Raw genomic sequence first — 26,470 nt, 5'->3', positions numbered from 1 at the left:
TTCTGATTAATTTGATTTTACTTATGATAATGAAATTAAATATAACCAAAAAGAAAAAAAAGTTTTGATTCTTTGTAGCTTTTAAATGTTTATAATTTAAAGGAATAAACTTTGCCTTGTCTTACTGGAATATTCTCTCTGGTTGGTATATTTTTCGAGACTTCTAAGAAAAATGTTTATATGTTGAGATCTAGACTTTTCACGGTATGGTTATTTATTTGGAGGATTATCTGTAGCAGTTTTACAATGGGTTGCTTTTTGTGTTGTTACCATCCCCTCAAATTTTGGGCTGCAGATGATGTGCTGAGGAATTATTATTATTTATTTTTACTTAAATTGGAATATAAGTTGACAACTCTGTTATAAAAATGTAAAAGTGAGGTTCATGCCCAGGAAATGTAATTGATTTTCGGATTATCTAAAACTGTTGCCTCTTGACAGGTAATTAAAATAATCTATCTAGGAGTTCTCCATTGTGGACTAGTATCCATGAGGATGTGGTTGCCATGAGCTGTGGTATAGGTCGCAGACCCGGCTCCAATCGTACATTGCTGTGGCTATGGTGTAGGCCAGCAGCTACAGCTCCAGTTGGACCCCTAACCTGAGAACTTCCATATGCCACAAGTGTGACCCTAAAAATAAACAAAAACCAACCAACCAAAAAAAAACACCCCAAAATATTCTGGTTGATTTCTTTGAAAGGGTGATATGGTTTCTTATAGTTTTGCTTCTTAAATCATGTTGGCTTACTGTTTTAGTTTCTGTATGTTGTAGTTAAGGAAGTTTAGGGGTTTTTTTTTGGTTTGTTTGTTGTTTTTGGTCAGTTTTATTTGTTCCAGGTTTTTTGAAGTCCTATATCATTAGATTGACTAAATTCTTTTTAGAGAAGGGAACTATTTAGTTTGAGTATTGTGGGTATATTTAAAATAAATAATCATCAGCGTTCCTGTCACGGCTCAGTGGTTAATGAATCTGACTGGGAACCATGAGGTTGTGGGATTGATCCCTGGCCTTGCTCTGTGGGTTGAGGATCCAGCATTGCCATGAGCTGCGGTGTAGGTCGCAGACACTGCTCAGATCCTGTGTTGCTGTGGCTGTGGCATAGGCTGGTGGCTACAGCTCCGATTAGACCCCTAGCCTGGGAACCTCCATGTGCTGAGGGCTCAGCCCTACAAAAGGCAAAAGACAATAAATAAGTAAATAACCATCAGAGATGAATGTGGTGCTGAGAGTAAATAGAATGTAGTGTTTTGGTAGCCAGAAAAAAATTTCTTAGGTTTAGGTAAGATCCAGATTTTTTTTTCCACCCAATGCGTACATAATTAGAAACCAGAATAATTAGAAAGTGAATATTCATAAGAAGATCACAATACTTCTTAGAAAACTCTTTGGGGATTTGCCTTTTCCACATTTTTTATTTTTTTGTGTAACTTAAAGTATTATAGGTGCCTAAACACGTTAAATAATATATTTGGATGAGAACTTTGGGACTGAAATATTTTAAGTGTAGTTGATTTACAATTTTTTGCCAGTTTCTGCAGTACAGCAAAATGACTCAGTCATACACAGACACACACACACAAACACATACGCATCTACACACACATATTCCTTTTTTTTTTTTTTTTTTTGTCTTGTCTTTAGGGTCACACCCTCAGCATATGGAGGTTCCCAGGCTAGGGGTCTAATGGGAGCTGCTGCTGCCGGTCTACGCCACAGCCACAGCAATGACAAATCTGAGCCTCGTCTGGACCTACACCACAGCTCACGGCAGCACTGAATCCTTAACCCACTGAGCTAGGCCAAGGATCGAACCCACAACCTTATGGTTCCTAGTTGGATTTGTTTCTGCTGTGCCACTGTGGGGAACTCCCACACATATTCTTTTTTATGTTCTTTTCCATCATGGTCTATCCCAGGAGATTGGATGTAGTTCCCTGTGCTATACAGTAGGAACTGGTTGTTTATCTATTCTAAATGTGGTAGTTTGTATCTGCTAACCCCAAACTCCTAGTCAATTCCCTTCCCCATCCCCTCCCCCATGGCAACCACAAATCTATTCTGTATGTCTGTGAGTCTGTTCCTGTTTTGTAGATAGGTTAATTTGTGCCATATTTTAGATTCCACGTCTGTGATATCATATGGTATTTGTCTTTTTCCTTCTGACTTACTTCGCTTAGTATAATAATTTCTAGTTGCATCCATATTGCTACAAATGGCATTATTTCATGCTTTATTTATGGCTGAATAGTGTATGTATGTACCACATTTTTTTTTTAATGGCCATGTCTGTAGCATATGGAAGTTCCCAGGCCAGGGATGGAATCTGAGCCACAGCTGCAACCTACACTGAAGCTGTGGCAATGCCAGATCCTCTAACCCACTGCACTGGGCTGGGGCTTGAGCCTGCACCTCTGCAGTGACCTGAGCCATTGCAGTTGGATTCTTAACCCACTGAGCCACATCAGGTACTCCTGCACCACATCTTAATCCATTCATCTGTCAATGGACATTTAAGTTGTTTCCATGTCTTGGCTATTGTGAATAGTGCTTCTATGAATATTGGGGTACATGAATCTTTTTTTTTTTGGTCTTTTTAGGGCTGCACCTGCAGCATATGGAGGTTCCCAGGCTAGGGGTAAAAATTGGAGCTGTAGCCGCCAGCGTGCGCCACAGCCACAGCCGCACCAGTTCTGAACCACATCTTCGACCTACACCACAGCTCATGGCAAGGCTGGATCCTTAACCCACTGAGCGCGGCCAGGAATTGAACCTGCATCTTCATGGATGCTAGTCAAATTGTTTCCACCCAGCCACAATGGGAACTCCTGGATCGTTCTGAATTATAGTTTTGTCTGGATATATGCCCAGGACTGAGATTGCTGGATCGTATGGTATTTCTATTTTCCATTTTCTGAAGCACCTCCATAGTGGTTGTACCAGTTTGTATTCCCACCATCAGTGTGGGAGAGTTCCTTTTTTTCCACACCTCTCCAGCATTTGTTATTTGTAGACTTATTGATGGTGGCCATTCTGAATGGTATGAGGAGTTACCTCGTAGTAGTTTTGAATTTCTCTAATAATTAGCAGTGTTGGGCATCTTTTCATGCCTGTTGGCATCTGTACGTCTTCTTTGGAGAAATGTCTACTTAAGTCTTCTGCCTGTTTTTCAGTTGGGTTGTTTGTTTTTGTTGTTGTTGAGTTGTATGAGTTGTTTGTATATTTTGGAGATTAAGCCCTAGTTGTTCCATTGTTTGGAAATATTTTCTCCCATTCTGTTGGTTTTCTTTTCTTTCTTTTTTCTCTTTTTAATGGTTTCCTTTGCTGTGCAAAAGCTCGTAAGTTTGATTACGTCCCATCTGGGGACTGAAATATTTTAGTTAATGGTTGATTCCTGCTTACTTAGGGGTACCATGTACTTTATACTGTCTGGTATAATAATCCTTAACCACATGTGACTTTGAGCACTTGAAATATGACTAATCCAAATTGAGTTTGTTCTTTTTTTTCTTTTCTTTTTTCTTCCCTTTCCTTCCTTTCTTTTTGGTTTAGAGAAGCCCTTTCAATATTTCCTTTAACCTGGGTTTTGTGTTGCTGTATTCTTTGTTTTTGTTTGTTGGAAAAAATTTTTATTTCCCCTTCTATTTTAAATGATATTCTTGCTGGATAGAGTATTCTAGGTTGCATATTTTTTCCTTTTAGCACTTTAAATATCTCTTGCCATTCCCTCCTGGCCTGTAGTGTTTCTGTAGAGAAATCAGCTGATATTCTTATGGGGGTTCTCTTGTAGGTAACATTCTGTTTTTCTCCTGCTGCCTTTAGGATCCTCTCTTTATCACTAACTTTTGCCATTTTTATTATGATGTGTCTTGGTGTGGGTCTGTTAGGGTTCAGTTTGTTTGGGGCCCTCTGTGCTTCTTGTATCTTGAACCCAGTATCCTTTAGATTTGGGAAGTTTCCAGCGATAATTTCTTCAAATATATTTTCCATCCCCTTATCTTTTTCTACTCCTTCTGGAATTCCTATTATGTGTAGATTGGCCCGCTTTATATTATCCCATAGGTCTCTTATATTGCTTTCCAGTTTTTTGATTCGGTTTTCTGTCTGTTGACCGGATTGAGTGATTTCCATTATTCTATCTTCCATATCACTGATTCGTTCTTCTGCATTATTCATTCTGAAAAATATGGAACGCTTCACGAATTTGCGTGTCATCCTTGCGCAGGGGCCATGCTAATCTTCTCTGTATCGTTCCAATTTTAGTATATGTGCTGCCAAAGCGAGCACTGAGTTTGTTCTAAATATAAACACTGGATTTTTAGACTTTAGCGTACACAAAAAGGAACATAACATATAAAGATATTTTTGTATTGATTACAGATTGGAGTCATAACATTTTGCATATAAGGGATACTATGAAATTAAAATTTTATATGTTCCTTTTTACTTTTTTATAATATGTCTAATTGCAAATTTAAAATTACCTAAGTAGCTCACATCATATTGCTATTGGACAGTGATGTTCTATACTAGTATTTCCTAGCCTTAAGACTCTTTTCACAATAAAATATCTTGTGAATGCTTTTCTTTGAAATTTTTAAATGATTTTATTATTTTGGATGGCATTTATTGAAGAAATATTTATTAAGGGCTTACTATGTGCTAAACAGTATTTTAGGATATAGCAGTGAATGAAAACCTTTAAATCCTGCCTTCATGCCACTTTCATTCTAGTGGGAAAAATATGTGATAAATAATGTTTAGTAAAAAAATTGTAATGAACTCTTTGTTCTAAGCATGTTATTGACTATTATATATAATTTCATATAACTAACACAGAAATTCACTTATTGAATGACATATGCTCTTTAATTTTTTTTTTTTTTTTGGTCTTTTTTTCTTTTCTAGGGCTGCTCCCACGGCATATGGAGGTTACCAGGCTAGGGGTCTAATCAGAGCCATAGCCACCAGCCTACGCCAGAGCCACAGCAATGCAGGATCCGAGCTGTGTCTGCAACCTACACCACAGCTCATGGCAATGCCGGGTCCCCAACCCACTAAGCAAGGCCAGGGATCGAACCCACAACCTCATGGTTCCTAGTTGGATTTTTTAACCACTTCGCCACAATGGGAACTCCCATATGCTCTTTAATTTACTTTCAGCGTTTATCTTGCTTTGTGTTCTTTGAATTTCCAGAATTTGTGGTTTGTTGTCTGACATTAATTTGGAGGAATTCTCAGTCTACTGCTTCAGATATTTCTTTTCACTTTCAATATTCCCATTACATAGACATTAACAACTTTTGTAGTTGACCCACAATTCTTGGGTATTTTGTTTCTTCCTTTTCAGTCTTTTTCCTCTTTGCTTTTGACTTTGGAACATTTCTGTTGACATATCCTCAAGCTCAGAGTTTTTTTTCTCAGCTGTGTTCAGCCTAATAATGAGCCCATCAAAGACAATTCTCATTTCTCTTATGGTGTTATTGGTTTCTAGCATTTCTTCTTGAGTCTTAGAATTTCCATCTCTCTGCTTAAATTATGCATCTGTTGAATGTTATCTACTTTTTTTTTTCCATTAGAGCCCTTAGGAAATTAATCATAATTTGTTATTTAAGTTATTTTAAAGTCACAGTCATATAGTTCCAACATTCCTCTCTTACCTGAGTTTGGTTCTGATGCCGCTTTTTCTCTTCAAACTATGTTTTTTGCCTCTTAGTATGCCTTGTAATTTCTTGTTCAGAGAGGGAACATGAAATTTGGTAAAAGGAACTTTAGTAAATAGGTATTTAGTAAGAGGTGGGGCATAGGGGAAGCATTCTGTAGTCTGATGATTAAGTTTATCTTTTAAGGAGCCTGTGCCCCTGGCTTGAACTTCACAAATGCTTCACAGATTTTTTTCCACCTCTTAGGTAAGATAGGCTGACTAAATAGAGCTTGCCTTAGTATTTCCCTTACCCACACAGAAGGCTAGTACAGGCTGGATTATTTCCTTAATTTACTTTTAACTAAGAAAAACCAAGACTTTTCAAGAGATTTCCTTGGAAGAGAATATATTATCTCTCACTTACCTCACTGTAGCATTTGATAGAGCTGTATATGTCTTTATACTTTTAAACACTTGAGAATCTTAATCCCATTTACTCTGGAGTTTCCTTCTCTCCCACTAACTAGACTTTTTAAGTCAATCTTGTTCCTTTGTAGCTCCTCTTTCCTTGTTCAAATAAATGTGAGTGAACCCCCTGGCTTGATCCTGGGCTCTTTTCTCTTTTTTGCTTGTATTTTTCCGTAGATAAATGTTTCCAGTCCTTTGGCTTTAAATACTCTTTATATGACAGTGACTCTCCAAAATAATATCTTGAAATGTAACTTCTTGCTTGAATTCTATACTTATTTATCCAACTGCATCCATGTGGATGGCTATCAGGCACTTCAAACTCAATGAATTCCAAAGAGAACTTTTTATTTTTATCCTTCAACCTTCTGTCTTCCCAGGTCTGCCTCATTTAAGCAATACACCACTAACCACTCAGTTGTTCAAGCCAGAAACCTAGGAGTCATACTTGATTGCTTTATCTTAAGCCTCATAAGATCTTAGCTGTCAAAAGTTTCATCAACTCTAGCTTGAAACATTTCCTAGATTCATCCATTTTCATCTCTGCTACTGCCTTTGTAGTCCAAGTCACCCACTATCTTTCATTTAAATTACTTCAGTAGCTTCCTAGTCGGTCTCCCCACCTCTGCTCTTGGAAGCTGTTTCCATTCTTTCTCTAATTTCTTTTCTGTATAGAACAACCAATATAATTAAAAAAAAAAAAAAGTCAGGTCATATTACACCCCATCCTCATTCAGATGTTTAGTGGCATTATTTTGACTTATATAAGATGTCCATGGTTTGGACCCTGTTTGCCTTTCTGATCTTATTTCCTGTTACTCTCTCTGGTTCGTTTTGTTTGTAGTTTTTGTCCCACAAACACACCAAATTTATTTCCTGCATTAAAGCTTTGTATTAGTTGTTATTTTTCCTTGGAAAGCTCTTACCCCCAATCTTGGATGTGTTTTTGTATAAGGTCTGAGTTATGGGCTAAGGCTCAGGTTTTTGTGTATGAATGCCTTATTGTTCCAGAACCATTTGTTTGAAAAACAAAAAACAAAAACAAAAAACCTAAGGCTTTCTGCATTGAGTTGCCCTTATATCTTTGTCAGAAATCAAGTAACCATGTAGGCATAGGTCTATTTCAGAGCTCTTGCCTTTTTTTTTTTAACCAGTGACCCCACCCCCACTCCCACATGGAAGTTCCTAGGCCAGGGATCAGGTATGGAAATGGATCATATCAGCAATCTGAGCCACTCAGAGACAACCTCAGGTCTTTAACCCAGTGTACCACATTAGGAATTCCAGAGCTCTTTTTTTCCCATCAATCTATGAGTGCATCATTTTGCTAATCCACACTTATTTTGACTACTGTAAATATAGGTAATATGAATCCTTCAGCTTTTTCTTTTTCTTCTTTTAGCTATTTTAATTTCTTTCTTTTTTCATACAAATTTTTGAATCAGCTTGTTGATATTAGCAAAAATCCTGTGAAGATTTTGATTGGGATTGTGTTGAATCTGTAGATCAGTTTAAGGAGAATTAATGTTGTAACAGTATTGAATAACCAATGAAGATAATGTGTCACTCCATTTATTTAGATCTTCCTTGATTTTTTTCCCCATTGTCCCCCCCCCCAACTGTGTAGATCCTACACTAATACAATCATTATGTTAAGCTATTGGAATTAATACTGTATTAAAAATATCTTTTCCTAGTTTTTTCTTTTCCAGTATCTAGAAATGTAAGTGATTTTTGTATCTTGACCTTATATCTGCTACCTTAGTAAACTCATTAGATCTAGGAGGTTTTTAATAGATCCCTTGGGATAGTCTGTGTATGAAATCATACATCTTTGAATAGACACAGTTTTCTTTTTACTTTCCAGATTTGCTTTTTGTTTTCCCCCTACTATCTCACTGGCTAGGACCTGCAGTGTGATAGTAAATAGGAGTGGTGAGAATAGACACCTTGCCTCAGTCCAAATCTTAAGTAAAAGCATTCAGTCTTTCATCATTAACTATGAAGTGCTCTGGGAATTTGTGTAGATACTCTTTATCAGGTTAAGAAATTTCCCTCCTTTTCCTAATTTGATGCTTCCCCCGCCCAATTATGAACAGATATTGCATTTTGTCAGATGCTCTGTGTGTGTGTGTCTTTTTTTTTTTTTTTTTTTTTTTTTTTTTTTTTTTTTTTTTTAAGGGCTGTACCCGGGGCATATGGAAGTTCGCAGGCTAAGGGTTGAATTGGAGCTGTAGCTTCTGGCCTACACCGCAACCATAGCAACATGGGACCCAAGCCACATCTGCAACCTACACCACAGCTCACAGTAATGCCAGATCCTTAACCCACTGAGTGAGGTCTGGAATTGAACCCTCATCCTCATGGATACTAGTTGGGTTTGTAACCCCTGAGCTACAGTGGAACTCCTGTCAGATGCTTTTTATTCAATTTTTTTTCCTTTAGTCTTTTGAATGGTGAATTTCAATGATGGATTTTTTTTTTTTTTTTTTTTCCTTTGTAGGGCCATAACCGAGGCATATGGAAGTTCCCAGGCCAGGGGTCGAATCGGAGCTACAGCTGCTGGCCTACACCACAGCAACTCAGGATTTGAGCCATGTCTGCGACCTACTCCACAGCTCACGGGAATGCCGGATCCCCAACCCACTGAGCAAGGCCAGGGATTGAACCCTCATCCTTGCATTCATGGAATAAGCCACTATTGGTTGTGACATACTCTTTTAATATATTGCTATGTTTGTAACATTTATTTTAATAGAAATAACTGAAATAGGTTTTGTTACTACTTATTACTACTTAAATCCTGGAATACCTTTAAAAATCGTGACTCACTTGTTTGTTTTAATTCAGTCAACAATTATTTGACAATTATGTGCCAGATATTGTCTTAAGTGCTGGGGATTGGAACACTGAACAAAACTGAGTTCTGCCCTTTAACTGTACCCCTTTCTATAATGTAATGAAATGTCAGGTAGTGATTAGTGTTCTGAGGAAGAATAAAGCAGTGTAGGGGAATAGAGAACCATGAATTGAGAGGCTAAAGCTGTTTTAAATAATTAGTCAATGCAGGATTCTCTGAGAAGATGACTCTAGAGCAGAAACATGAATGACGTGAGAGAGCCAGCCATCTTACTTGTGGAAAATTGTTCCAGGCTGAGAGAATTGCAAACACAAATTCCCTGAAACAAGGACTTGTTTGGTGTGTTTCAGAATAGCACAGAGGCTAGTGTTTCTGGACTGTAGTAATCCATGGAGAACGTGTAGGAGGCGAAGTAGTCAGGGACGTGATAGTGTAGAACTCTGTAGGTTATTGTAAGGACAACTTTGGATTTTATTCTGAATGTAATGGCGACCACTGATTTTTCACCAAATATTTACTGAGTATTTGGTATATATCAGATACTTTTGCATGTTGACTTTATTAAAAAAATAATAAAATATCCAAACATTTGTAGATCTTAGAAATGTTGGCTATAAGTGTAGTTGTTTATGTATATGGAGGTAGTCAGAGTAGTAGAATTTAGAATAATCAGTAAACATTGTTATACCCAATGACTACATATTTAAGTAATGTAGAAAATGGGAATAAATGCACTTATGTTTTATGCTAAAACTGTACGTATATAATTTAGCCTTTTTTTTTTTACATTATAGGAGACAGCTATTTTCATGAGTTTCTTTGGGTTGCAAAGTCGAGAGAATTTCAGATTAGGTTTTTTAATGTTAATTTTAATCAAGTCCAGTATACCAATTGTTCTCTTTTCTTTCCTTTTCTTTTTTTGGCTGTGCCCACAGCATGTGGAAATCCAGTATACCAATTCTTTTCTTTTTTTAGCTGCGCCCACGGCATGTGGAAATTCCCAGGCCAATGACCCAAGCTCCTGCAGTGACAATGCCAGATCCTTAACTTGCTGCACCCAAGGGAACTCCCAGGTTAGGATTTTTTTTTTTTAAATAAGGATGTACTTGGTAATAGGATATAGAAAAATCTCATGGAAATCCTAGAATAGGAATTTTGGTATGGCTGGGCCTTTCAGAGTCCAGAACCTCAAAATCTTTATACTCAAATATATTAGTTATCTATTGCTATGTGACACATTACTCCAAGAAATTAATGGCTTAAAGCATTTGTTTCAGTTTCTTTGAGTCAGGAATCTAGGCATGGTTTAGCTGATTGCTTCTGGCTCAAGGTTTCTCAGAAGGGTGCGGACAAGGTGTTGGTTGTAGCTGCAGGCTTCTGAAAGGCTTGACTGAGGAAAGATTTGCTTCTAGGATCACACACATGGCTGTTGGCAGGCTTTAGGTTATTGCTGTCCGTTGGCTAAAGACAGTAGTTCTTTGTCATGTGGGTCTTTCCAGCTCACATCATGGCAGTTGTTCCTGAGCGAGAGAGGTGACAAGCTGGAAGCCACAGTCTCTTTGTAACCTAAAGTTGAAAGTGGCATCCCATTATCTCTGCTGCATTCAAGCCACTAAATCTAGTCCACATTCAAGAGGAGAGGATTACACAAAGTCAAGAATGCCGGGAGATGGGGATTATTAGGATCATTTTAGAGGATGCCTATCATACCAAGTAAGCCCTAGAGATCTTATTAGAGTTTTTGTGTGTATGTTTTATTCTAGTTTTCTATCATTAATGATCCTTAGCTACTCTCAATGTCTATATTTCTTTCTCTTTTCCTCTACCAATGTAAGTTCTTAACTATTAATCTGGGTATCTTTTTTTCTACCTCTTATTTTTAGTTTTCCCTTAAATTTAGTTTATCCAGGGCCTAAGATGAACTTCTCTGCTTCGTGGTATTTCACCTTTTGCCCCTGCTGATAGCCACCTTGATTATACCCTTAGCTCCCTGTGCAAATTTTTGAAAGTGAAGTGAGAAGGGAATGGATAGAGCATGGTATGTTTTGAATATGATTATCATAGAGAACTGTGACTATGGCATTTTCCCTTAGAGAGCAACCTATTTATCTAAATACTATTTCTTTCTTTTTTTTTTTTTTAAACAAGTGGCCGCACCTGTGGCATATGGGAGTTCCTGAGCTAGAGGTTGAGCCACAGACACTGTAGAAGCAACACCGAGTAGTTATGTTGTGAGCCACACGGGAAGCCCTTTCTAAATACTATTGCAGATGTTTATAAATTAAAGGTTATAGGTCATCGAGTTGATCAAGTGACAGATTGAATCTTGGAGAAAATTCCTAGTAAAGTTTGTTTTATAATTATTTTTCTACTTCTCATAAATGTAGAGTATAGTGAGTTCTCTGGTGGCTCAGTGGGTTAAGGATCTGGTGTTGTCATGGCTGTTGTGTGGGTTCTAACCCTAGCCTCAGAATCTCTGCAGGCTATGGGCATGGCCAAAAGAAAATAAAGAGCGTAAAATATATTTTTAAGAAGAAAACCCAATAATATGGCTATTTTTGTTTTCCTATTTGTTTTGGGTTTAGGATAAATGAAAAAAATCTGTTATTATATAGGATTTATTATTTTTGAGGTATTACATAAAAGTATAAATTTTAAGACATATGTAATTTGGAGAGAGACATAGAAATCTCTTTTTTTGAGACAGTATCCAGTGAAATATAAAAAAAGCAAACATCTGTTTTTATCACAAAGAGTTAACAATCATTAACATTTATTTATTTTTCATTTAGTCTTTTTTCCCCAAGTAATAAAGTATTGTAGTTAAAGCTCAACTCCTCCTAAACCATTACTGGTACGACTGAGTATATGTTTGATGACCATTTGGATGCCATCATCTCTGAAATGTTTGACCATTGTATCCTTTGTCCATTTTTAGGAGTTTATGGATTCTGGATACTAATCCTTTGTCTATTATATGTATTGCAGCTATCTTCTCCTAGTCTATCACTTGCTTTTAATCATGTGTGTAGATTTTTAATTGCATAGAAGATTGCCTTTTGTTTTTCCTTTTGATCATTCTTGTTAATCTTTGCAAAGAATCAGCTTTTTGGTTTTGTGTTTTTCAGCAAGAATGAAGAGTATAGAGTTACACCTGGCTACTGGGGACATATAGAATGGGAATTTGGCCATTTAAATGGCTGTTAACTGGAGTTCCTGTTATGGCTCAGTGGTAATGAACTGGACTAGTATTCATGAGGCTGCAGGGTTGATCCCTGGCCTCACTCAGTGGGTTAAGGACCCAGTGTTGCCGTGAGCTGTGGTGTAGGTTGCAGATGTGGCTCAGATCTGACATTGCTATGGTTTGGTGTAGACCGGCAGCTGCAGCTCCGATTCACCCTCTAGCCTGGGAATTTCCATATGTGCTGGATGTAGCCCTAAAAAGCAAAAAATAAAAAATAAATAGCTGTTAACTGTCATGTGTATTGAAACAAAACTTATGAAATGCCATAGTTCCAAAGTGTCTTCAAAATTTTGTAATTGTTGGAGTTCCTGTTGTGGCTCAGCGGAAACCAGTCTGACTAGGAACCATGAGTTTGTGGGTTCCATCCCTGGCCTCGCTCAGTGGGTTAAGGATCCAGCGTTACCATGAGCTGTGGTGTAGGTCGCAGACGCAGCTCAGATCTGGCGTTGCTGTGGCTGTGGCCTAGGCCAGCGGCAACAGCTCTGATTAGACCCCTAGCCTGGGAGCCTCCATATGCTGTGGGTACTGCCCTAAAAAGACAAGACAAAAAAAATTTGTAATTGTTAATGGCATATAATTTTTTCACTATTAAAACTGTTCTTCATAATTTTTAATGTATTGGATTAACTTTTTTATGAGTCAAATATATGGTTTTATACTTTCTCTTTTGATAAAATACAATGGAATTTGTTTAGTTATGAGATTAATCTTTAGTGTCATCTGCTACATTCCCTATTTTTCAGTCAGGAGTGAGAACTATAATGATAACTGATGACTATCCATTTGTGGAAAGAAAATGATTACAAATGCTTTTTCAGAAAATTTTTTTTGTGCATTGCCTCTTAGGCAAGTGTTCAGTACCACATTATGATTATGATTATTTCTTTTCTGGCTGCACCTGTGGCACATGGAGATTCCTGGGCCAGGCAGGGGCCAGGGATCAAATCCGAACTGCAGGTGCGACCTGCACCACAACTGTGGCAATGCTGGATCCGTAACCCACTGCACTGGGCCGGAGATCAAACCTTTGCTGCCACAGAGACAATGCTGGATCTTTAACCTAATGCGCCACAGTGAGAACTTCTATCACATTATTTTAACATCTGTGAAATTACATACTTTTTTGTTTGTAATACTGTTGACTTATATCTTCTTACATTATTTTCTATATTTTAGTTATTATTATTAATGTTCAGATTGTGAAGTTTAAACTGAGAAGTGAAGGTTTTGAGCAATTTATTGCATTTTATAAAAATAGTACTTTTGGCTGAACATATGGGATTAAGTCCCTTTTCAAGTGTGATTCCTAGGTTCCAGGTTGGATTTTTTTCTTTTGATTGTCACTAAATATTGTCCAGAAAATGGAATCCTGAGATGTAATTACATTCATAAGTAATTTCCTAACTCTTATATCCTAGGTAGTGTGCAACTTGCTTTGGAGTTTTTGGGTATTAAACCCACTGTCAAGGTGAAAAATAGTTTTTATTGAATTCCATATGAGCAGAGGTAATGCTAGGAATTGGAGAATAAAGGAGGAATTTGATTCCATTCAGACTTTAATCAGTGACATTGAAACTGTCGCCCTTGGGAATAACATAAGCATGACTTTTTACTTGATATTTGATCATTTATTTTTACATTATTTTAGGTTTCCAGTAATTATCTGCAGGATTCGCCATGACCCCAGCCTTGAGGGAGGCAGCAACAAAGGGTATCTGCTTTTCATCTTTACCAAGTACCATGGAGTCTGACAAGATGCTATGCATGGAAAGTCCAAGAACTGTAGATGAAAAGCTAAAAGGAGACACTTTCTCTCAGATGCTGGGATTTCCAACTCCTGAACCTACTCTTAACACTAATTTTGTGAATTTAAAACATTTTGGCTCCCCTCAGTCTTCAAAACATTATCAGACAGTTCTTTTAATGAGTTCTAATGCTACGTTAAATAAATACAATGAGCATTATAAACAAAAGAAATTAGGGGAACCCAACTGCAATAAGCTGAAAAACTTACTGTGTAATGGCAGCAATGTTCAGCTCAGTAAAATCTGTCATTCTCATTCTGAAGAGTTCATCAAAAAGGAACCTCTGTCAGATACCACAAGTCAGTGCATGACAGATGTACAAATTATTTTGGATTCAAATATAACCAAAGACACTAATGTAGATAAAGTACAACTGCAAAACTATAAGTGGTACCAAAAGAATGCACTTTTAGATAAAGTTAATGATGCTGAGATTAAAAAGGCTTTATTGCACTGTGCTCAAAACAAAATTGGGCCTGGCCAGTCAAATGTGCCTATTAGTTCCTCAGCTGCTGAAAAAGAGGAGGAAGTGAATGCTCGTTTACTTCATTGTGTAAGCAAACAGAAAATTTTACTTAGCCAGGCTAAAAGAACTCAGAAACATTTGCAGATGCTCCTGGCAAAGCATGTTGTTAAGCACTATGGTCAGCAAATGAAATTTTCTATGAAACATCAACTCCCCAGAACGAAGAGTTTTCACGAACATACCACAGTTTCGGATAACAGTTTACCTAAATGCACTGAAATTAAACCAGACATCAATATATTGACTACAGAGAATAAATTGTGGACTGATACCAAAAATGGCTTTGCACGGTGTACAGCTGCAGAAATCCAAAGATTTGCACTGTCTGCTTCAGGGCTGTTGTCTCATGTTGAAGAGGGCCTGGATTCTGATGCAACTGATAGCAGTTCTGATGACGATTTGGATGAATATACCATTAGAAAAAATGTGGCAGTGTAAGTGCAAAATTATTATTAGACCTTTTACTATTCTCTATACAGCTGCAGTTTTGTCTTGATTTCAAGATATGTTGAAAGGAAATAGGTTTTCTAAAATCTTAGTGCCATAAGCTTTAACTTATAAAACCTGGGTGAATTTTAAAAATATTTCATTTGTTAAAAACTGCAGTGTTTAAATATATACATAGTATTTAAAAATAAGTTTCTCAACTATTCTGTATAGGAAAAACCCATACAGGAATAATAAAAGGTAATTAGCTGTAAGTATTTAAAACTGCAGTGTTTAAATATATACATAGTATTTAAAAATTAGTTTCTCAACTATTCTGTATAGGAAAAACCCATACAGGAATAATAAAAGGTAATTAGCTGTAAGTATTTTTCCTGTCCTTGACTAGAATAGGCTATGGACAGTGCTTAAAATTTTGCTTAAGTGATCTAGCTGATAAGCATAGCTAAAAAAAGTTTAAAGTCTGCCTAGGGAGCCCTCATGGGTTTCAAGAGTTTATCAGTTGATAGTACATAGAAAATGACCTACTTAAAAATTTTTTAAAAAAACTATGTATTTACAGGTTTTGGCTCTGGTCTTTACCAACATGGTCAATTTTTTGCTAGATTAATATAACCAAAACAAAATTATAATGTCTGCCATTAGATACCTGTTGAATGCTTATTATGTTGTGGACCGTAGAGATTCAGCTGTGGGCAAAATATTTATAGCCTCTACCCTCTTGGGAATCTGCTTCAAAGAGGTATCTATATATTTTATAAAACAAAACAAAACAAAACCACAGAGAAAAGTAGTTTTACTTATCATACTGTTTTAATAATCCAGAACAGTTCTGATAAAAGTTTCTGGGGTGATGAAAATGTTCTGTTTCTTGTGTTATCCAGTAGGCACTAGCTTTGTGTGGCTGTTGAGTACTTGAAATGTAGCCAGTACAACAACTTAATAAAAATTGAGAACTGAATTTTTAATTTAATTTGAATTAATTTTATTTCAAACAGCCAGATAGAGTATACTTTTTAATCTAGCTTTGAGAGAGTTTGTTACTGTCCCTAAATTGATAAAAAATACTGTGTACAGATGTGGTATTTTGGGATGAAGAATTTCATTCATTTTTATTAAATTCTCAAAGAAAAATGAGAATCATAGAATTAGAAGCTAATAAACATACTAATTTTTACTAATAAATAGAAGATCGGTATATTTTATATTGAAGAGTAGAATATAAAAAAATGAGCATTTCAGGCTATTGGTGTTCTATTATCACTATTTGAAATATATTTAAATATGAAAGCTTATTGTTATTGAGGACATATTTTTCTGACTAGCATTGTGCTGTTTACTTTCATTTAATATATTATTTAATCCTTTCTACAAATGATGGAGGTAATTGTTGTTACCTTTATTTCACTAAAGAAGAAAAAGGCTCGGAGTTCCCGTTGTGGCACAGTGGAAATGGATCCAACTAGTAACCATGAGGTTGCGGGTTTGATCCCTGGCCTCGCTCAGTGGGTTAAGGATCCAGCATTGCTGTGAGCTGTGGTGTAGGTCACAGATTTGGCTTGGATCCTGTGTTGCTGTGGCTGCGGCTAGGCTGGCAGCTATAGTTCCGATTCAACCCCTAGCCTGGGAACTTCCATATGCCACAAGTGCGGCCCTAAAAAGCATTAAAAAAAAAAAAAAAAAGAAAAGAAGAAGTCTCAGCATGGTTAAGTGACTTGGTTATGGTTAGAAAGCCAAGTAAGTGGTAGAGCTGGGCTTTTTGCTCATGTATGTGAAAATTTAAGCTTACACTCTTTCTATTTGACCATGTGACTTTGTCAACATTATGTTACTGATGTGTTCTGGAAGAAGTCCAGAAATTTATCAAGTTTTATGTTTATAATACTTTTGAAGTAATTCAATTTAATAAAATTTAGTAGGTAAATATTGTAAATTATTTCCTTTTTTGTTGTTGAGAAGAGCTAATAGGCAGGGTTTTTTTTAATCATTGAAATGTAATTGACATACAATGTTATATTAATGTTAGGTATGCTGTGTAGTGATCTGACATTTGCATACCCTTTGAAATGATGGATAAATCTAGTAACCATCTATCCCCATACAAATTTATTACAATATGATCAACTATATTCCTAATGTTGTACATTACATCTCTGTGTCTTATTTATTTTATAACTGGAGGTATGTCCCTCTTAATCCCCTTTACTTCTTCCCCCACCACCTGTTTATTCTCTGTATTTATGAATCTCCTTTTGTTTTGTTTTGTTTTTTAGATTCCATATATAAGTGGGGTCATATGGTATTTGTCTTTCTTTGACTTATTTCACTTAGCATAATGCCCTCTAGATTAATTTCTTATGGCTGAATATTATTCCATTGTATGTATGTGTAAATGTTTAAAAAACCCATGTTCTTCTCTATTTACCTATCAATGGAAACTTAGATTTCTTCCATATCTTAGCTATCATAAATACTTCTGTAGTGAACATGGGGTTGCATATATCTTTTTGAGTTAGTTTCGTTTTCTGTGGATAAATGCCCAGAAATGTAGTTCTATGTTTAATTTTTTGAGGACCTTCCATACTGTTTTCCATAGTGGTTGTTCTAATTTACATTCTTACCAACAGTGCACAAAGGCCCTTTTATTCTACATCCTTGCCAATACTTGCTATTTCTTGTCTCTGGTAATAACGATTCTAGTGGTAAGAGGTGATAGCTTATTGTGGTTTTGATTTGCAGTTCTCCGATGATCAGTGATGATGAGCACCTTTTCATCATCTGTATGTCTTCTTTGGAAAAATGTCTATTCAGGTCCTCTTCATTTTTTAATCACATTGTTTGGGTTTGATGTTGAGTTGTATTGAGTTTTTTGTGTAGTTTGGATATTAACATTTTATCAGATATATTGTTTGCAGATATATTTTCCCATTCAGTATGCAGCCTTTTCATTTTTTAATAGTTTCCTTTGCTGTGCAGCTTAATTTTAAGCACCTTAAAGTTGAGGATTATTTTTCTCTGTCATTGTATGCCTACTGCCTAGCATTCTCTACTTTTTAGTAGTTGTTTGTTATTTATTGAGTAAATGAATGAATTTTTTCTGTATTTGTATGTGTAGTTGTCAAGGAACAAAAATTGCAGTTGGCAATCTGATAATTTCTCTGATAATCTTTTCTTATTTCATTCTGTAGTTGATTTTTCCCTCATATCTTCCTTGGTCTCTAGTACCAAACTGGTCACAAGATGTATCTTGTACATCTCAGAACCAGTATGAGTATGTGTTCAGTGAATGATGAAATATGTCAAAATATGGACATTTAAAGTAACTATTTGGGGAGTTCCTTTGTGACTTAGTGGATTTGTCATTGTCACTGCTTTGGATCAGGTTCATTCTGTGGCTTGGGAACGTGCACATTGCTTTGGGCACAGCAAAAAAAAAAAAAAAAAAAAAAATCTTAGTTATATAATAACAAATGCTGTTTTGTTTCTACTTTACAGCCCCATAAGAAAAACAAATTTCTTCACTCCTTCACTCTTAGGAAATTTACCTGTGAAGGAATATGATTGTGTTAGGAAATTGGGAAGTACATTAGCCACTACCAGTTATTTCAAATATGTATTTAAATATCGGCAATAGATTAATTCATAATGACCTTATTGATATACTTTAAAAATAACTTTTGACTGAAAAACTTGTGTACGTTAGACACTTTTTTAAAAGTCAGTTTACTTTTGGTAGGTCCCGTCATGGTGCACCTGAAGTGAATCTGAGGAAACATGAGGTTGTGAGCTTGATCCTGGCCTTGCTCAGTGGGTTAAGGATCCGCCGTTGCTGTGAGCTATGGTGTAGGTGACAGATGCAGCCTAGATCCTGTGTTGCTGTGGTTGTGGTGTAGGCTGGCAGCTGTAGCTCTGATTTGACCCCTAGCTTGGGAACCTCCATATTCTGAGGTGTGGCCCTAAAAAGCCGGGAAAAAAAAAAAGTCAGTTTACTTGAGAAAGGAAAATAGGAGGACTTTGTTTTTTGTAGGTTTGATATGTAGGCCGGTGGCTACAGCTCCAATTCGACCCCTAGCCTGGGAACCTCCACATGCCGCGGGAGAGGCCCAAAGAAATAGCAAAAAGACAAAAAAAAAAAAAAGAAAAAAAAAAAAGAGCATCTTATTAAGCAGTACTATTGTGGAAGACTGGAGCGCCCCATGGAGAACTTGGGGAGCCAATGTGAAATACATGCCTGAATTAACCATTTGAGAGGTAAGGAGGCTGGAGTGTTTGTATATCAAATCCCATCAGTTACTAGGTAAAGGCTGTCTGGTTAATTCCCTAGCAGTCCTTATGCCACTTGAATGACAAAGTCCGCTTAAGCAACAGCAACAAAAAGCCCTCAAAGAAATGTTGGTTTTGGCAGTTGGAAGTCAGGTGTGTACGTGCTGAATCGGTTGTGCGTGGATCACTGACAGATTGCAGTTATGTTACCTTGCATCTAGTGGTAAGGCCTTAGGAAAGTTCTAGCTTTTTTTTTTTTTTTTTTCTTTTCTTCTGGGAAATGATGATTAGTTACTTTCTTCCAGGATGCATGTAGGAAAATTCATAAATTTTGACACAGACTTGTTTTGATCCTCCAAGGTTGTAAAAGAGAAAAAGAAAAAAAAAAAAAAAAAAGGAAGAAACAGGGTTTCTTGTCTTACTCTAAGTAATCTGCCAGTATCTTGCAAATTACTCAACTTAGATGTTGGAAGAGAAATCTCTTCATTTTTTTCCAAATTACTTTCTATACATTCAAATTTTCTTTGAGTTTTTGCTTCAGTATGTAAATTGGCTGCCTTGATAAGGAAATTCTTTTAAGCAAAATCAGATACTCACTAAGAAAGAAGGGAGAATTGTTGATGTTTAATATATAAGCTGTCAGGTGGAACTTTCCAGATTGAAAGACAACAAAGAATAGGAAGTTTCTTGTAGACCTGCAGAAATTAATACTCAGTTTTCTTCATAATTCAGTAGAAAGGAAAAGAAGTAAAAAAACAGGTGATGAATTTCCCTTTGAGGAATTAACATACATAGGAGTATGAATTCAGTGTGACATTCAGAGAGTCAAGAGACTAATAACATTATATTAATAAATTGCAAGTAAGAGTACTTTTATGTTTTTATAGTAACAAGTTGACAAATTGTTTTTCTGTTTATCATCTTTTAATTCTCTACACTTCATAAGTAGATGGGTGAAGTCTAATTATTTTTTGTTTTGTTTTTTTCTTTTTTTTGGCTGCACTTGTGGAATGTAAAAAGTCCCAGGCCAGGGATTGAACCTGCACCACAGCAGCAACCTGAGCCACTACAGTGACAACGTTGGATCCTTAACCCACTGTGCCACAAGAAAACTCCAGTGAAGTCTGTGATTTTATTTATTTTTCTAATGTGGAAAGCTAATAAAGGGTTGAATGAAAAACAATCCTAGAGAAATTGCAATGATACTTGAGTGACAATTTGTGACAAAAGGGAAGTGAGGAGCAGAAATTCAAAAATGTAATTGTGAAACAGAGAAATAGTTACAAAATGGTAAAAAAATATTTTAAATTGTGGTATGTGCACATCAAGAAAAATAATATTTCAGTTAAAATAAGCTCATTGTTTTATATTTTTTTAACTAGTAAAATTTATTTTAGAGCAGTTTTAGGTTCATAGGAATATTGAGCATAAAGCACAGAGTTCCCACATATCCCCTGTCCCCCTTCACACATACAACTTCTCTGCACTATTGCTATCTCCCACCACAGTGACAATGTTTTCAATCAGTGGGTCTACATAGGTACATCATTATCGCCCGAAGTCTGTAGTTTGTAATAGGGTTTACTCTTGGTGTTGCACATCTTGTGGGTCTGTCATGTATCCACCATTGTAGTATCACACAGAATAGTTTCACTGCCCTGCAAATCCTATGTGTTCTGCCTGTTTATCCTTTCCTTCCCCATAACCCCTGACGACCACTAACCTTACTATCTCCATAGTTTTGTCTTTTCCAAAAGACAAAACTATGTCATATTGGAATCATACAGTGTGTAGCCTTTCACATTGACTTTTTGATTTAGTACTATGCATTTAAGTTTTTTCCATGTCTTTTCCTGGCTTGATAGTTCATTTATTTTTAGCACTGGCTAATATTCCATTGTCTGCATATCCCACAGTTTATCCATTAACTTGTTGAACGATATCTTGGCTGCTGAATGAAAAAATTATGCTGTATTAATAATTTTGGAAATTATTAGTAAAGCTTTTACAGGTTTTTGTGTGGAGATACATTTTCAATTCATTTGGGTAGATGCCAGGGAGTCCAATTGCTGGATTATATGGTGTGTTTACTTTTGTAAGAAACTGTCAAACTCTCTTCCAAAGTGGCTGTGCTATTTTGCATTCCAGCCTACACTGAATGAGAATTCCTACTGCTTCACATCTCTGCTAGCATTTGATGTTGTCAGTGCTTTGGATTTTGGCTGTGGTCATCGATGTGTAGTGGAATCTTATGATTGTCTTAATTTGCAATTCCCTAATGATATATGATGTTGGTCATCTTTTAATACGCTTACTTGCCATATACATGTCTTCTTTGTTGAGGTGTCTATTTATTTTCCTATTTTTTTATCGGGTTGAGTTTTAAGAGTTCTTTGTATATTTTGGAAAATAGTCCTTTATCAAATATCTTTTACAAGTATTTTCTTCTAGTATGTGGCTTGTCTTCTCATTCTCTTACAAGTGTCCTGTGCAGAGAAGTTTTTAACTTTAATGACGTCCAGCTTTTCGGTTATTTCTCTCATGAATCATGCCTTTGTTATTTTATCTAAAGTGTGATCACAGTATGCAAATCACTAGATTTTCTCCTATGTTATCTTTGTGGAGTTTTATGGTTTTGTTTATAAACAGGTCTGTGATCAATTTTGAGTTAATTCTTTGGAAGAGTATAAGGTATATATTTAGATTCATTTTTTTTTTAAGAGTGGGTGTCTAGTTTTTCCAACACTATATATTGAAAAGACTGCCTTTTCTCTACTATATTATCTTTACTTCTTTGTCAAAGATCAGTTGACCATATTTAGATGGATTTATTTTTGGCCTCTCAGTTAGGTTTTATTAATCTGTTTGTCTATTCCTTTGCCAACATCACACTGTCTTGATTACTGTAACTTTATTTTATTTTTAGGAATAGAAATACAACTTTTTTAACTCAGGGAATTTTATTACATTTATAGTTGTGCAACGATCATCACAACCCAATTTTTTTTTTTTTTATTTTTAGGCTTTTTTTTTTTTGCTATTTCTTGGGCCACTCCCATGGCATATGGAGGTTCCCACGCTAGGGGTCCAATTGGAGCTGTAGCCACCGGCCTACACCAGAGCCACAGCAACGCGGGATCCGAGCCGCGTCTGCAACCTACACCACAGCTCATGGCAACGCCGGATCGTTAACCCACTGAGCAAGGGCAGGGACCGAACCCGCAACCTCATGGTTCCTAGTCGGATTCGTTAACCACTGCGCCACGACGGGAACTCCACAACCCAATTTTATAGCATTTCCATCCCATTGATTACTATAGCTTTGTACTAAGTCTTGAATATGGTTAGTGTCAATCCCCTGACTTTGCTGTTGTCCTTTAATATTGTGTTAGCTATCTTGGGTCTTTTGCCTCTCCATATAAACTTTAGAATCAATTTGTTGATTGTGCAAAACTGTTTGCTGGGATTTTGATTGGGATTGAATTGAGTCCATAGATCATGTTGGGCATATTGACAGTATTGAATGTTCCTATTCATGAAGAGGGAATCTCTTTTTTTGCTGTTCTTCTTTGGTATCTTAGTTTTATAGTTTTCCTCATATAGAGTTTGTACTTATTTTATAAGATTTATACCTAAGTATTTCATTTTGGGGGGTGCTAATGTAAATGGTAAGGAGTTTTTAATTCAAATTCTGTTGTTTTTTCACTGTTGCTATATAGGAAAGCAGTTGACTTTTGTATGTCAACTTTGTATCCTGCAACCTTGTTATTGCTTATTAGTTGCAGCCTTTTGTTTTTTATGGTTCTTTTGGATTTTTCCATATATAGTCATGTCATCTGCCAAAAGAGTTTTTTGTTTTTTGCTTTTGCTCCACCTGTGGCATATGAAATTTCCAGGGTCAGAGATTGAATCCTATGCCATAGCTGTGCAACACCAGATTCTTTAATCCACTGCTCTGGGTGGGGAATCAAACCCATGCCACTGTATCAACCCAAGCCACTTTAGTCAGATTCTTAACCCTCTGAGCAACAGCTAGAATTATGTGAACAAGTAGTTTTTTCTCTTTCTTACATATCTTTATATCTTTTATTTCCTTTTCTATTCCATTAGCTACAATTTCAAGTACAATGTTGAAAAGGAGAGATGAGGGGATATATTGTCTTACTTCTGACCTTGGTGGCAAAGTTTTTAGTTTCTTACCATTAAGGGTAATACAGCTATAGCTTTTTGGTCAGTAATCATTATCAAGATCAGGAAATTTCCTCTATCTCTAGTTTAGTTAGAGTTTTTATTATGAATGGTGTTGTATTTTGTGAAATACTTTATCTGCACCTATTGGTATGATCATGCAATTGTTTTTTTTTTGATATGAATATGATGATGCTATGATGTGATAATGTTATGATGTGATGCCTGTTGATGGGATGAATCACATGAATTGATTTATTTACTTTAAATTTTTAATTATTTTTATTTTTTTTACTTTTCTATTTTTTATTTTTATTTTTTTATTAACTCAAATGAATTTATCACATCTGTAGTTGTATAATGATCATAACAATCTGATTTCACAGGATTTCCATCCCACGGCCCTAACACTTCCCCCCCACCCCCCAAACTGTCTCTTCCAGAGATCATAAGTTTTTCAGTGTCTGTGAGTCAGCATCTGTTCTGCAAAGAAGTTCAGTCTGTCCTTTTTTCAGATTCCACATGTCAGCAAAAGCATTTGATGTTGGTGTCTCATTGTATGGCTGACTTCATTTAGCATAATAATTTCCAGGTCCATCCATGTTGCTAAAAATGCTGGTATTTTGTTCTTTTTAATGGCTGAGTAATATTCCATTGTGTATATGTACCACATCTTCTGGATCCACTCCTCTGTCGATGGACATTTAGGTTGTTGCCATGTCTTGGCTATTGTAAATAGTGCTGCAGTGAACATTGGAGTACATGTGTCTTTGCAAGTCGTGGTTTTCTCAGGGTAGATGCCCAGGAGTAGGATTGCTGAATCAATGGTAGTTCTATGTTTAGTTTTCTGAGGAATCTCCATACTGCTTTCCACAGTGGTTGCACCAATTTACAGTCCCACCAACAGTGTACTAGGGTTCCTTTTTCTGCACACCCTCTCCAGCACTTATTGTTTGTAGACTTTTTGATGATGGCCATTCTGGCTGGTGTAAGGGGCTACCTCATAGTGTTTTTGATTTGCATTTCTCCAGTAATGAGTGCTGTTGAACATCTTTTCATGTGTTTTTTGGCCATCTGTATGTCTTCTTTGGAGAATTGTCTGTTCAGATCTTCTGACCATTTTTTGATGGGAGTTGTTTGTTTTTTTTGGTATGGAGCTGCAGAAGGTGTTTATAAATTTTGGAGATTAATCCCTTGTCAGTTGATTCACTTGCAAAGATTTTCTCCCATTCTGTGGGTTGTCTTTTCACTTTGTTTAGGGCTTCCTTGCTGTGGAGAAACTTTGAAGTTTGAGTAGGTCCCATTTGTTTATTTTTCTTTTTATTGTCAATACTCTAAGAGATAGATCTGAGAAGATGTTGCTGTCGTTTATGTGAGAGAGTGTTTGGTTTATGTTTTCCTCTAAGAGTTTGATAGTGTCTGGTCTTATATCTAGGTCTTTAATCCATTGGAGTTTATTTTTGTGTATGGTGTTAGGGAGTGTTCTAATTTCATTCTTTTCCTTGTGGCTGTCCAGTTTTCCCAGCACCACTTATTGAAGAAGCTGTCCTTTCTCCATTGTATGTTCTTGCCTCCTTTGTCATAGATTAGTTGGCTGTAGGTGCGTGGGTTTAATTCTGGGCTATCTATCCTGTTCCACTGATCTATATTTCTGTCTTTGTGCCAGTACCATACAGTTTTGATGACTTGCTTTGCAGTATAGCCTGAAGTCTGGGAGCCTGATTCCTCCAGCTCCATTTTTCTTTTTCAGGATGTCTTTGGCTAGTCTGGGTCTGTTATGCTTCCATACAAACTTAAAATATTTTGTTTGAGTTCTGTGACAAATGTCCTTGGTAATTTGATAGGGATTGCATTGAATCTGTAGATTGCCTTGGGTAGTATAGTCATTTCCATAATATGAACTCTTCCAAGCCATGAGCATGGTATATCTTTCCATCTATTTGTGTCATCTTTGATTTCTTTCATCAGTGGCTTATAGTTTTCAGAGTACAGGTCATTTGTCTCTTAGGTAGGTTTGCTCCTAGGTATTTTATTCTTTTGGATGCAATGGTGAACGGGATTGCTTCCGTAATTTCTCTTTCTGATCTCTCATTTTTAGTATATAGGAATGCCATCGATTTCTGTGTATTAATTTTGTATCTTGTGACTTTGCCAAATTCGTGGGTGAGCTCTAAACAGTTTTCTGGTAGAGTCTTTAGGATCCTCTAGATATAGTATCATGTCATCCACAAATAGTGATAGTTTTATTTCTTCCTTTCCAATTTGGATTCCTTTTATTTCTTTTACTTCTCTGATTGCTGTGGCTAGGACTTCCAAAACTATGTTGAAGAGTAGTGGCGAGAGCGGAAATCCTTGTCTTGTTCCTGATCTCAGTGGGAATTCTTTCAGCTTTTCACCATTGAGAATGGTGTTAGCTGTGGGTTTGTCATATATGGCCTTTAACATGTTGAGGTAGGTTCCCTCTCTGCCCACTTTCTGAAGGGTTTTTATCAGAAATGGGTGTTGGATTTTGTCAAAGGCTTTTTCCACGTCTGTTGCGAGGATCATATGGTTTTTATTCTTCAGTTTGTTAATGTGGTATATCACACTGATGGATTTGCGGCTATTGAAGAACCCTTGCATCCCTGATCATGATGTACAATCCTTTTAATGTATGGGAGGATGCGGTTTGCTAGTATTTTGTTGAGAATTTTTGCATCTGTGTTCATCAGTGAAGTTGGCCTGTAGTTTTCTTTTTTTGTGGTATCTTTGTCTGGTTTTGGTATCGGGGTGATGGTGGCCTCTTAGAATGAGTTTGGGAGTGTCCCTTCCTCAGCAATTTTTTGAGATAGTTTCAGAAGGATGGGTGTTAGCTCTTCTCTAAATGTTTGGTAGAATTTGCCCGTGAAGCCATCTGGTCCTGGACTTTTGTTTGTTGGAAGTTTTAAATCACAGTTTCAATTTCAGTTCTTGTGATGGGTCCATTCATCTTTTCTATTTCGTCTTGGTTTAGTCTTGGAAGATTGTACTTTTCTAAGACTTTGTC

General features: G+C 36.4%; 1 protein-coding gene and 1 non-coding gene across 31 annotated transcripts in view; one reads left to right on the top strand and one right to left on the bottom strand.

Moving 5' to 3' along the window:
• The window catches only part of KANSL1L (KAT8 regulatory NSL complex subunit 1 like), a 579,301-nt gene that overhangs the window by 407,918 nt on the left and 144,913 nt on the right, over positions 1-26,470 (top strand). For 20 of the 30 annotated variants that reach the window (XR_014829251.1, XR_014829246.1, XR_014829247.1 and 17 more), the window contains one exon: positions 13,865-14,981. The exons of 5 other annotated variants lie outside the window; for them this stretch is intronic. Coding sequence is in view for 19 of the 25 variants with exons in the window: in XM_084998976.1 (XP_084855102.1) it covers positions 13,894-14,981 (1,088 nt within the window). In the remaining 6 variants the exon portion in view is untranslated. Of the gene's footprint in view, positions 1-9,172; positions 9,312-9,907; positions 10,046-10,471; positions 10,686-13,864; positions 14,982-26,470 lie in introns of all 30 variants that reach the window. 5 more of the 30 variants (XM_084998968.1, XM_084998967.1, XM_084998969.1 and 2 more) reach the window with 4 other exon arrangements.
• LOC146396120 (U6 spliceosomal RNA) lies at positions 4,181-4,287 on the bottom strand. The gene has a single exon (XR_014830674.1). It is a non-coding gene; the product is annotated as a U6 spliceosomal RNA (small nuclear RNA).

The sequence above is a fragment of the Sus scrofa genome, chromosome 15 (assembly GCF_054392235.1).
Source record: "Sus scrofa isolate SSC_HxYL_T2T_F1_AM1 chromosome 15, Sscrofa_HxYL_maternal_Yorkshire_Landrace_v2.0, whole genome shotgun sequence".
Taxonomy (NCBI): domain Eukaryota; kingdom Metazoa; phylum Chordata; class Mammalia; order Artiodactyla; family Suidae; genus Sus; species Sus scrofa.
The sequence above is the reverse complement of the archived record's forward strand: the minus strand, read 5'-3'. Positions and strand labels throughout refer to the sequence as shown.